This window comes from Gouania willdenowi, chromosome 14 (assembly GCF_900634775.1).
Source record: "Gouania willdenowi chromosome 14, fGouWil2.1, whole genome shotgun sequence".
NCBI lineage: Eukaryota > Metazoa > Chordata > Actinopteri > Blenniiformes > Gobiesocidae > Gouania > Gouania willdenowi.
The window spans coordinates 34948584-34962842 of NC_041057.1; the positions used below are offsets into that span (position 1 = coordinate 34948584).

The 14259-nt window shown below is 34.8% G+C and overlaps 1 protein-coding gene across 1 annotated transcript in view; it reads right to left on the minus strand.

Moving 5' to 3' along the window:
• Positions 1-2495: 2495 nt before the first annotated feature.
• opcml (opioid binding protein/cell adhesion molecule-like) overlaps positions 2496-14259 on the minus strand; it is a 279420-nt gene continuing 267656 nt past the window's right edge. Inside the window, exons 5-7 of the mRNA XM_028466177.1 lie at positions 14053-14173; positions 12343-12494; positions 2496-6059 (exon numbers count right to left, since the gene is read on the minus strand). Of these exons, the coding sequence (XP_028321978.1) occupies positions 5959-6059; positions 12343-12494; positions 14053-14173 (374 nt within the window). The 3' untranslated portion in view covers positions 2496-5958. The remainder of the gene's footprint in view (positions 6060-12342; positions 12495-14052; positions 14174-14259) is intronic.

Below are 14259 nucleotides of genomic sequence, written 5' to 3' on the forward strand. Positions count from 1 at the left end.
AACGCTATGAGACCCACTAAAACAATCGCTCTAGAATTCTCCTGTTTGATCCACTCTGGACTTTGTTTGTGTTCACACCGACCAAACGAGAAGGACTATCAGACCAAACAAGGAGGACTATCAGACCAAACGAAGAGGAGTGTTGGACCAAACGAGGAGGACTATCAGACCAAACGAGGAGGACTATCAGACCAAACGAGGAGGACTATCAGACCAAACGAAGAGGACTATCAGACCAAATGAAGAGGACTATCAGACCAAACGAGGAGGACTATCAGACCAAACGAAGAGGACTATCAGACCAAACGAGGAGGACTATCAGACCAAACGAGGAGGACTATCAGACCAAACGAAGAGGACTATCAGACCAAACGAGGAGGACTATCAGACCAAACGAAGAGGACTATCAGACCAAACGAGGAGGACTATCAGACCAAACAAAGAGGAGTGTTGGACCAAACGAGGAGGACTATCAGACCAAACGAAGAGGAGTGTTGGACCAAACGAGGAGGACTATCAGACCAAACGAAGAGGACTATCAGACCAAACGAGGAGTACTATCAGACCAAACAAAGAGGAGTGTTGGACCAAACGAGGAGGACTATCAGACCAAACGAAGAGGACTATCAGACCAAACGAAGAGGACTATCAGACCAAACGAGGAGGACTATCAGACCAAACGAAGAGGAGTGTTGGACCAAACGAGAAGGAGTGTTGGACCAAACGAGGAGGACTATCAGACCAAACGAAGAGGACTATCAGACCAAACGAGGAGGACTATCAGACCAAACGAAGAGGACTATCAGACCAAACGAGGAGGACTATCAGACCAAACGAAGAGGAGTGTTGGACCAAACGAGGAGGACTGTCAGACCAAACGAATCCTTGGGTGTCTTAACCACTCTTGGGTGCATCGCACCCTCCAAGTCAATGGGAAGACACGTCAACCTTTTTTCCACCTGTTGGTTGGCGTGGCACAGAAAGCACACTTAAGCTTTTTGGCGAAATGTGCTCTTGTCGCCTCTTTGCTGTAGTTAAATTATTAAATTGAATGTTTCGCGTGACGCAGGGGTTTGCAAGCCAATCAGAGTCCTTGTTGTCATTGACGTCGAGCCGTCAACCAGTAAACCGGGCGTTTCACCCATTTGTTGAGGAGACTTCACATATTCCAATGGAAATGATCCAGTGCCCTCTGACCCTGGAAAGATGTTTTACTCACCACAGTCTTGTATTGCATCCAAAGTGGGCGGGGCCAGGGAGGGAATGTTGCTCAAGCAAATGCACCATGTCACGTTGACCAGCCTGAGAAAATCTGACCTTTATATGAACGAAAGCTCTGTTTAAAATACTTAAAGTAATACCTAATGGTTTATTCATGTTAGATTATTGCTCGCGGCAGGTGTTGACTTGTGTAGGTGTGAAACAAACACAACGAGTCCATGGATGGAAAATAAGCCTTACATAAAACAATAATAATTCATATTTGACTCAATGACATGATACCTACAGTAAATATTCTGTCCAACGGCATTTCTTTAAGTTAAAAAAAAAGATTTTAAAGCATAAAAACATCCCAAATATGTAATAATGTAGTATATATGCACTCACTTTGATTTTTATTTTAATTTTCCCTACATATGAAGACTGTAGGGATGTTGGCACTTGCAGGGGTGGAGCAGTGATTTTAAAAGTGAGGGTGTTCTAATAGTTCTTATGGGCATCTTAGTTTATTAAATACATTTACTAAAACATGATAAAGCTTTTAAGTCAGTGATTCTCAAAATGTGGCTCTTCATGTCTTCATTTTAATTATTATTCCCCAGAAATTCTTAAACGGGGAAATTTTTTAACCCCTTTTTCCTTTATTATTTGGCTATTTTGAAACTCCCTTTGTCCCATTTTTGCCGCTTTTCAAAAAAAAAAAAAAAAAACTTACACTTTTTTTTTCTTTTTTTTCAGATTTGACCTTCCTGTGCCAATAAATATCCCTGATTCCTAAATTTTTTTCAAGTTTTTTTTGACACTTTTTCTTGATTCATGAATTCTTTTTTTTTAAAATAATACTTGTTTTTTTTCCTACATTTTTTCCTTTTTTTCCTATTTTTTGCCACCTTTTGCTCATTTAAGCTCCTTTTTCTATGACATTCCACTTGTTTTCTCTTCACTTGTTTTGCCACTCTTTTCTTGACACTTTTTTCCACTTTTGGACCATTTTTTGTCACTTTATTCATCACTGTTAAGTATTTGTTTACCTTCTAGGACAGCGGCTTTGTCAAATAGCTGGCTGTGATTGGCTGATCACCATTCAATCAATCTAACTGGATCAATACGTTTTCAACAATGAAACCCAGTGTAAAAAGTGAGCGGGGTGATTTTTGGTTTTTATGAAAAGTGTTTGTTGGATTAATTCTGTTAAACTTTTGTTTTATTACAAACATTAAACAATATGTGTTTGTTTGTTGTGATGCTGACGTGCAATAAACCACTGCAGAATCTCTGTGTAAGTTGTCTTTAATAGGGATTTGAAACAAATTGATTCAAGCTTATTTGACATCAACATTTCACATGTTCATTGGATCTGACAGAGTGACAGAAAGCCTTTTCTTTCCCTTTTTGTTCTGCTGGCACTTCTATCTAGAACTTCTGTAATGTTTTTTTTTTTTTTTTTTTAATTTTTATTTTATTTCTAACCGTCTAAAAAGTGTGTAACCCTGTGGCGTAGTTCACCACCATCACGAGCACAGAAGGAACTCAACATTTCAGCACAACAGAGCATTCCACGTACGTCTCGTTAGCGTCCTGTAACTCATCAATCATGGGGATGCACAGGATCAATCAACTGTACAACAGGAAAACATCACACTAGCCACCACTTTGTGCTCTAAGTTCATTCTCTCCACTCCGTCCACCAATCAGAGACCAGGACCTGGGGCCAAACCAGGTAGAAAGCACACGTTCACCACACCTGGATGAAGCTTCATAGCAGCTACACAAACCATTATCACACAGACTGAAGGTCACTGCAGGGAAAACTTTGATTTACTCTCATTTGCTTTTGTTCGATTTAATAAAATAATAAGACCTCACTGCCAGGTTTTTATATTTGTTTGTAATGTGGAACAGTTTTTAGAAAACAACTATAATCTGGCTGACTGAATGGAGCCTAATGGAGGTTATTTCAAACAATGACCTGAATTAACTGGGCTATTATTTATTTTTGTCCAATTTTAAATTTGCATCTGGTTTTTAAACACTTAAAAAATAACAGTATTTCAAATGTTGGAAAGAAACAGTATTAAATGCTGTATAAGCAAAACATAAGGTGTATTAAAATAAATATTTAACAATTAAATCTTGCAAATTGTTTGAAAAGGAGTTATGCCTCATTTTATTTGGAAAATCAAGCAAATGATGAATACAATGTTAATTTAATACAAGTTTTGAGCCCATGGAAGCTTTTGAAAATATCTATCTCAGCAGTCAAAATAGAAAATGATGCATTTCAATACATTTTATACTCATTTTTTCTTCTTATCTTCTTTATTTCAATATATTTTGCCATTAGTGATTTTTTTTTTTGCTGAAATAAAACATTTTAGGTAAAACTGTAATCATAACTACCATACACGTACTGTTAAATAATGGGCTTGATGTTGTAGAATTAAATTGTGATATTTTGGTTAATAAAGTAAAGTGAATGTGTAAACTAATATATTGGTACTATTTGGAAATCAGCAGACAGTTGCACAAATAATTCATTTTTTTTTTTTTTAAATATTTTCTAAAAAACAATTTTAAAGTTTAAGGTTTTGATCCAATTCATCATATTTTGCTTCAAATAGAAGAGGAAATAATTTTATTGACAGAAGAATGAATTTATAACAAATTTATTTATTTTATTTTATTTATTTATTTTATTTATTTATTTTTTGTACTTCGCATGTTTCCATACATTTATATAACTCAAAGTCTTTAAGACAAAATGTAAACCTTACACAGAAAGGTGTCCAGGTTATTATGATGGATTTTTCACCAAATGACGCAAAAAAAAAAAAAAAAAAAAAAAACCCAAACGTACACACTGCAGCTTTAATCCCAGCACAAATTAATTCTTCACTTGATCTGAACATAATTTCACTACAAAAACAAGTTAATTTGCTTTCTCTATTAATGTTGTATTTTAGGATTTAGGATACTAATTCTTCTTCTTTGTTAAATCTCTCTTTAGTCGTCCATACATCATGTCTCTCTTTGCTGTTCTATTCATTTCCAGCCATGCATACATGCATTACACATTAATTAACCCTCCTACAATCAATTTGATCCCTTTCAATGTTTATTATTCACAAAACAATAGTTGATTTCTTCATATTTCATGACTTTTCTTTACATAAGATTATCATGATGATATTTTTGTCACTGTGCTGAACACATATTGCACGCATTGGTGTTTCTCTGGGGTCAATTTGCTGTGTTAAGCTGTGTGTGACCTTACATCCCGCCATTTGGATGAAAACTTTTCCTGATAAATGAATTCTAACTTAAATGTTTGTCCTGATGGTGGCGCTAGACAACAGGTCAAGGTTTCATTATCAAGGCCTTATTTATGGATTCAACAAATAAACAAAGTGACACAAAAACTTGGTCAACCATTTTCTGGAGGTAAATATCCCTGGGGTCAGACTGACCCAAAAGATAAAATGTGTTAATAGTGATATTAGAGGCTAATATGAGGGTTAGATCAATATGAAGAAATGTACTTAGAATAAACACGTATTGTTTGAATAAGAATGTAAAAAATTAAAGGCTTTTTTTGTAGATAATTTACTATATCTTAGTTAACACATAATAGAATGTGACTTTTTGTAGCAGTGAGTCTTTGCGTCTTCTTTAGGTGACTATTGAGTGTCAGTTAGTTGTAATAAAATAATAACAATAAAGTTCTCCAGATTATACTCCACAGAATAATGATTCCCTGTTACGGCGTTTAGAATTTTCTTTTTTTTTTTTTTTTTTTTCATGCTTTGGCCCCAAATATAGAACTGATCAATAATCAATCGCTGTGATCATAAGTGAAAGGCCAAACCACTGCTTCTTCTTCAGTGGATTGTCAGAGAATGAATCGTGAAGCTGCTATGTCACATTTAGATACTTCCCAAAAAATATATAAGGAAAATCATTTAAATAATATTTTCATTTTGTTAATAAAACAAAGGAATTTTATGTACACATTTGTACATTTTCAACACACACACACGCACACACACACGCACACACACACGCACACACACAAACACGCAAACTACAATCAAAACGAAAAGTTCGATGCACAATGTTGTAGGACTTTGCCTGAGAAAAACATAGTGTTGTGTTTGTTCTGTTTCACTCTGAACTCTTTGTTGTGACGAATCCGTTTTGCATACGACTGTAAAAATACAGTAAATGTCAACAATCACATTGCATTTTTTCATTTTGTTATTTACGTAAAAAAGATTCATGGTTTTTGTACAGATATTGAACCGGATGGAACACAATAATAATAATAATAATAATAATAATAATAATAATAATAATAATAATAATAATAATAATAATTATAATTATAACAATAATAATGTACACTCCAATATTGGGCAAAAAAGGAAAACTATCAACAGTTACGTCTATTTTTTTTTTCCTTTCCGTGTTTCTCATATATACTGTATATAAAAAGATTTGGGCAGACATAAACTGAATTGATCAACCAATCGATTAATGTACGATCCAAAAAATCTCAAATCATTTGACATGAGACGGCCCACTTAAGGTGGATAGAATGGAATAGATGTGAGTAAAAGCAGGAAAAAGAAAGAGAGAAACGAAGGTGGACTTCTGGTGATCTCCAGTTTCCGTTCTTCCTTTCGTGCTAAATGTCCGTCCTTGCCATTCGACGCTGATTCTAACTCCAAAAAGGTTTGATCAGAACTTGAGGAGGTAAAGTGAGGTTACTGTCAGCAGAAGGCGTGTGGAGCAGCGGGTTAGCGTAGCGGCGCCGTTCACGTTGTGCATCGCTCCAGGACCTGCAGAACAAAGCCGTTAGTGATGGAAGAAGATGATTCTGTTGCTGATTTATTCACGTGTTACCAACACTGTACCAGCTTTTATTTATCATGGTAGAACAAAACAAATCTATTTTTTTTTCCTCAAAATATGATATATAAGAAGTAGGAAACAGATTCTTGTGACCGCCAGAATTGGTGACAGGGTGTTTTTCTTTTTTTTTTTGAGCATTTTAGTGATATACCCTGAGGAAGATATTTATCAAACACACAAAACTGTCAAAGACATTTACTACAAAACATTTGTTTATGTCATATTTGGTACCAAAATGTTAACAATGATGGGACGTCTTCAACAAAACAATTTGCGTCACTACTAAATCTATTTTGGCCGTCAGATGACAAAAAGTGACACAATAATAGTCAAAAATATTTTGATTTTGGAAATAATTTTGAGCAAGATTGTCCATAACATTGTTAGAGTATTATTTAAGGTCTTAAGCTCATCCCAGTCCATTTTCCAAACTTGCAAAATTTAAAATTTTGGTAAGAACATAAAATAGTCCCCAAACTAACCTTAATTACCACCTAATTTTCTGACAAAATAAAAAAAAAAACTAAAATTAACCAACATTTGCAATGGACTGTGATAAATTTAAGACCTTTAACAATACTGTGCCGTGTATATTGACGATGTTATGGACAATTTTGCGTATCATTAATTGTCAATTTGTTTTGTGACTTTTTGTCATCTGACGACCAAAAATACATTTCATAACGACTGAAATTATTCTATTGAGGATGTGTCTTTTCATTGTTGACATTTGATATAAAATATGACATCAAATACGTCTTTAAAATGCATTTACATTACATTACAAAAATTGTCACCAGGCTATATCGCTAAAATTAACTCAAAAACATCCCTGCCAAAAATTTCCTTAGACCACAAGAATCATTTTCTCACTTCTTATATCATACTTCTATCATGGGGAGGGGATTAGATTTTTTTCTGCTTGCAACCACAGACCTATTACACTTTACTTAAAGTTTCATATACATAAGGCTGCATTAAATCTTTTCTAAAAATGTTTGTCAAGATTTGAGCAGCTGAAAAAATTACTATTATTATCCAAAGGGATCATGGTTTTATTTTTACATGGTGAGTCAGGAATTTGTTTTAATTTTGATCTAAATTGTCAAATTTTTCTTCAAGTAGGAGAAAATTATTGTCAATTTTTATTGACAGAATAATGTCAATTTATAAGAAATGTAAAGATCACAATGTAGGGTTGACAAGAGTTAATGCAACTGAGTGTGCCAACCTGGATCTGGTTTGTACTTGAAATATTTTTATGACAAAAAATGCAAACCTTACACAAAAAGGAGCAAAAAAAATATACATGCTGCAGCTTTAATCCCAGCACATACTATTACTTGCTTAAGAAAGAGAGAATCTGTAGGAAAACCTTGTCTATCATGAGCATGAATAAGGTGTCATGAAGACTATTGCTAAGTGTTGTTCGCTAAATTATGACACCTTTGGAGCTATGTTGGCATTTTTTGGATTGAGTACGGTTAAGTAGGGTAGGGTTAGAGTTATAGGGTAATGGTTCAGTTTAGGCTAAAACCTGAGGTATGGTTCTGCATCAAATCGATGCCATAGCTGCACGTAGCGCTCTATGTCGACATAGACCCCCAAGCCGTAACCTGACATGCTCCTCCCAAAAAATCCTGACTGCGCATCGAGGTGACAAGGAACATAAAGGCTGTGATTGGTCTGCCCCAAACCTCAGCTTTAGTCTCTGCTTTTTCCAGTCACACCGCCATGTTTCAATTTCTAGCGTCGCGATATGAGAGTTGTTTCTACAGTGGATTGAGTCAAAAAGTTTTATTATTTCCTTTCATGGCTGCAGCACGTGAATCATCGCCAAATGGAGTCAATCACAGACAAAAGGTGTGTGTTTACTGTTATTATCGCTACTCTGCCTCGTCTCTGTACCTACAGTGTGTGTGTGTGTGTGTGTGTGTGTGTGTGTGTGTGTGTTTCATTAACAATAAACAATGACTGACATGCTGTGGAGGCTGATAAAGGAGCAGACAAGACGTTATGTATAAAGTGAGTTTTACAGCGCGGTCCTGCTCTTAACTCTCCGTGGGGCCGTGGACCAGGTTGCCTGGCTGCTCTCTCTCCACTCTACGCCAGGGGTGAGGATTCCCTTGCCCCCGGTGTGACAGTGTGCTCCATACAGTTTTAAACTTTGCTTGCATGTTGCATATGTTTATATTGAAAAATAAAGTGCATGTTTTGAAACCGTTGCTTTAATGTTTGTGTCCAACAAAACACAAATGGTTAGGTACAGTAGGTAAGTAATAATCCAGACATAAATTACATTTTAAGATGTTTAAAAACATAAAACATTGTTTTCTGTGACTGGAAGATAAACAAGGGCTTTTTAATGCTCATTTTAATGCCCCCTTGCGGCATAGCGGCCAATCGCATAGTGATGCGTTCCCTCAACGCAGAAGTACAGTTGATCAACCTTTGTGTCACGTCGACAGCGTTGTCCTGATACAGAAGCATATACAGTACCAGGCTTTAGGGTTAGGGTAATTTGGATTACGTTGGCAGCATTAATGGAAAGTCAACGACGGAAAAGGGCCGAACTCTCAGAACTCTCAGAAGGATTCCACCGTGTGAACTTTAAGAGGAGTAGAGAGTTTGTGTCAAGGAAAATGGCCACATTACTGGATTATTGGAATGACCAGGAACAATAGGGCTGGTAGTCAATGTTGTGCCTAGTCCGTCTGAAAACAACTTCTCTTCATTCATTCTGAGATGAACAGCCTGTTGTCAAGGTCTGGTTTTGTTCTCCACACTCTTCCATGGACGGATGTTGATTGGATGTTCTGTTTCCCCAGTCAGTGAAATATAGGTCGGTGTTACATTTAATGTGGGTCAACACAATGCCAAGCAGTGTTTTGTGTGACACCAAGTCCACCAGTCGTGAAATCTGAGTTTGTATTTAATTGGCCTGGCGGACTCCTCGTGACACCTTATTCATGCTAATAACATGTGTTCATGTCAGTGTTTATGTATAAAAGTTCAAGTTAAATGTTACCATCACAACTCTTCGGTTGTAATATTGAAATGTTTATTGTTTTTTAGACAATGCATAAAACAATGTTAAAAGTAAGAACAATATTAAGGTTTATGGGTAAAGCCATATGGGGCCCTGATCTAAAGGACAGTGAACAATCTTTAAATGCTTTTACAAACTATAAAACATTTTGATTTGTTTTAGATTGCTGCTACACTGCATGATCATAGAGTTATGCTGCTGTAGGTTTAGGCTGCTGGGAAACCATTTTTTTTGGTGAATTAAGAAGTTCTACGACCTTTATACTACATTCATTTAAATGATAATGAACCACTGCAGTCTGTGCTTTCTTTCCTACACGTTCAGAGCACATGGATCCTAAAATATGGTTCAAACACTCTCTGATTGATCATTTTTCTGTTTTCTATTCTAATCTGTTTTATTCCCTCCTTTATTTCTGACTAAGTGAAGCAGCTGAGTCAGATGGCCTCCAACCCTGAGCCTGGTTCTGGTTAACTGTTTAACCCTGTGAAAATACTGGATTTAATCTTTTAACCCTCTAGAGCACTGGAGCACTAGCGCTGGATGTTTTTCACCCGTGCAAACGTATTTACATGATTTTCATTATGTAATGTTTGTCTGAATGTTATGGGTTTCTGCGTAGCTTCTGCATCATCTTTGACGTCTTTGACAGCGTAGGCGTTTCGTTTCTACAAAATCTGCATTTTCCTACAGACACGAGCTGTTACTGAAATTAGTAACACTATCACTAACGCCGGCTCATTTTTATCCAATATTATATACCCAATAAATATGACTGTTCATCAAATATAATATTAATATGAATAAAAATCACCCGCCGTTAGTGATGGTGTTACTAATTTTGGTGATAGAGTTCCAGGGTTAAGAAGATATACTGTAAGTTTTTAAAATGAACATAGGTGTTAGTTGAGCTAGCTAAACATAAAGTGCTAAACATTTTAGCACTATGCTGACAAAATTAATTGATTAATGCTTGCAGAGAAACTTTAAACTTCCAGCTGTTAATACATTGTGTTATTTATTTGATTCTCAGGGTCACATCATATTGAAAATAAACTTTATTAAAGTTATTCTGAACAGGTTATATCCACAGCCTATGTTAATGAAGTTTAACATGCCTTATATTTGTAATGTGGGCTTTACTAATGCCACATTTTCATGATAAACATGTAGGTTTGGAGCACATCTCATTAGAAAGTTATTTAAACAAGGAACATTATTTTGAAACTGGCTTCAAGAGATTTATTACAGTAAAAAAAAAAAACAACTCCAACAACTAATAATATCCTGCTAGTTAAAATCAGTGGTTCTCTAACTTTTTTGGGGTATTTCCCACTTTGAACAAAGGTGAACTTTCAAGCCCCACCTGCACCCATTGCCCCCCCAAAAAATAATCCAGACAAATAACACAATTTCAAACTAATTGAGCTAACAGAACAAGTAACATCATATTTCATAATAAATTAAAAACTAAATTGAAATAGTCACCCGCATAAAAACAAAATGTGCAGTAGGCAAAAATACAGGAAATAAGCTGGTCCATATCTAATACAGTCTAATCATTGTATGCTCTTTTCATTTCTGCTACATATTAAGGTTCTCATTATTACTTTCTTTGTGTTTAGTGTTAATGATCTTTATTGCCAATGAAGAAAAGACTTTAAAGTCCCAGTGGCATGAGATAAAACAAGTACATTTTAATAGAAAATAGAGAACCCAACCATCATTTTAAATGAAGTCATGCTGCTTTAATCCATTTGACCCATGGTTCCATTTTTACTAGGTTTTTTACTGTTTCCAAAAAGCTTTTGTTTGGCCTCCAGCAGCTCATTTCAGACTCCACCTCCACCAGAGGCACATTTTCAGACACGGGAGGACCAGACCTATCCACTGATACCAGGCACGGCCCAATCCCAGCTCTGGATGCAAAGTTAATGCGTGTCAGAAACCGAAGTCAGCTCCACCCTATGACATCACACTGCGGAGAAAACTGAAGCTGATTCCACAGCGCTTGCAAATGTTGGCTTTATATTCATTTTTATATATTATACTTATACTGTACTACAATAGGGCTGTGCATTTCCATGAATCTGACAATATGATACGATTCAGGATTTAGATGTCACGATACGATACATCCAGATACTAAACAATATGATGTACATCACAAAATCAATAACTATAAATTTCAGTTTACAATCCTGAGACTGAAGACAGCAATAATGATGATTAGTAGGGGTGTACATTATCATAAATCTGTCGACATGATTACATGTCACGATACGATATATCCAGATACAAAACAGTATGATATATATTGCGATATACCTATATATTTCCAAATTTCACCTTTACAAGTACATAATGGCATGCAATACATTTCATTTTAACTTGTGAGAACAAGTAAATAGTAACTAACAGTAACTCAAGCACCAATATAAAAAAAAACAAGTGGTATTTTTATCAAAGTGTCAAATTTCATTTTTCAAAAAAGTTCAACTTTTGCTTCTACAACAGATTTTGTTAAGTTCTTACATTCTTTAAAAATAAAGTAACCATATAAAGGTGCCCAGTATGTTTTATAAAAATAAAGTGAAATCAACTTCCAGCTAAAGTCATTGAAGAGAGAGGTAGTTTAATAAGGTCTGATGGTGCGTTCACTGACACTAAGTGACTGGGAGTTTACGTGCTATGATATGTTAGTAATATTAAATGTTTTTTTTGTGTTTTTAATTTTTATTTTTGTTAAAAAACATGATTAAAAAAATCAATTTGGACATTTTTGGAGTCAAGATGATAACCACATAGTGAAATATTGCAATACATCACCAAACCTGTTTTTTTCTTACACCTTAATACTACAAACATTTGACCATACATGTCATATATTAAAATTATTATTGGGTTCGATTAAAAACAACTTGTTTTATCATGCCACGAGAACTTTAAAAAGAATGGTATGAAATAAAAAATTCCCTCCTGTTTGTCGCGTCCCACCTCTTTTGTCTCCATTCCCCACCAGGGGGCGCGTCACACGCTTTGAGAAGCACTGCTTTATAGTGAAAGAGGATTTATAGATTTGAGAGGATGCTAAATGTTTTCCAGCTGCAGAAAAGCTTGATTACATCAAACAAAGTAGGACAAATCCTTATTGTTCTTACCGTAAAGGATTATACTAGCATTAGTGATTCCCATTGTGTTCATGGCAACACAAGTGTAGTTCCCATAGTCTTCTTCAGACACGTTGAAGAAGATGAGCATGGACTGTTTACCCTGATTCTCAATCTTAACACCGTTCAGTCCATTGAGGAGCCTGAAAGAGAAAGAGATGGATGTAGTTTTCACAACGGGAAAGAAGAAAGCCTCGTACGCTTCAGTCCTCTGTGGAGAAGCATGAGAAACGCTGCTCTGTCAACTTTTCTACATCACGTATAAACAGATGTTTTACACCCATGGGTTTTACACCTGTGAGCTGATGAAAGCAAACACGTTCTACATCAGAAGTGCAAACTCTGTATGCTAAACTAGAACATTTACAAAATTTTCCATATTTCTTTCTCTTGGGGACTTGTTTGGTGTTTCAGGGACTGAGAAGAAAAGCTTCCATCACCATTGAAGAACCATTAAACAGTGGAACACATTCTGTTTTTCACTCTTTTTAACGCTGCTGCTGATCTCCCCAATTAATCCTCATCAATGATTCACTGACATAAACCAACTAGTCTGGAAATAGCATAAAAGACGGTTTCAGTGGTCGATACTGTTTGGAAAATGTTATTTTATTATGACTGAAACAAAATGTTTTGGCCAATAAAGCAGAAATGAGTCATAGTCTCATTCACGTCTTTCTTTTAAAGCCATAAATGCGGGAAAAACCATCAAAAACCAACAAAGTACCCAATAAAAAGTCCCCATCTTTCAACAGAATAATATGGGGAACTGATTGTAAAGTTGCACATGCTAAAATAATTAGCTACTTTTTGCAACATTTAGCAACAAACCATGTTTACAAAATGTATATGAATTTTTTATGTTACTTTTGACCAGATTTACAGAAATATTTGTAAAATTTGGAATATTTTTTTCTCTTAAAAATATGTCAATGTTAAATCTAAATGTTACATTTAAATATAAATGTCAAAACTAAATGCTAAATCTAAATGTTAAATTTAAATGTTAAATGCTAAATCTAAACGGTGAATTTGCATAATAGCTAAGTATTTAGTTTCACTTGTGACATTTCAATTTAACACTTCGATTTAACATTTCAATTTTGATTTAACATTTCAATTTGAATTTAACATTTCGATTTAACATAGATTTAACATTTACATTTTGATTTAACATTTACATTTTGATTTAACATTTAAATTTTGATTCAACATTTCAATTTGAAATTAACATTTCGATTTAACATAAAGATTTAACATAAAAATTTAACATTTAAATTTTGATTAAACATTTTGATTTCGATTTAACGTTTCAATTTTGATTTAACATTTAAATTTAACATTTAGATTTCAATTTAATATTTTGATTTAACATATAGATTTAACATTTAGATTTCAATTTAACATTTCAATTTAACATAAATTTAACATTTAGATTTCGATTCAACATTTTGATTTAACATGTAGATTTAACATTGACATATTTTTAATGAGGAAAAAAAAATGTCACAAATATTGCTGTAAATCTGGTCAAAAGTAGATAAAAAATGTTTTTAAGCGTGGTTTGTTGCTAAATGTTGCAACAAGTTGCTGTTTAATTTAGAATGTGTAACTTTACAATCAGCGTCCCATAGAATACGTGTCTCTGTGTGTTTGTAATGATTTCAAACAGGATTCTGACGGCTCAGATGAGAGACTTACCTGCGGTCTTCTTTATACCACTCAAAATCTGCCCTGGGAACAGCTGAGGCTTCACACTGCAGTACCCCTTTCTGTCCAACAGGAGTACCCGTGCTCCTGGCCTTCGAGATAAAGGGAGGATCTACAAAAAACAAAGAGCACTTAATAAAAAAATTATTCATTAGAAACATATTTTGAAAGACATTTTGATGGTGCATTTCCAGTCTT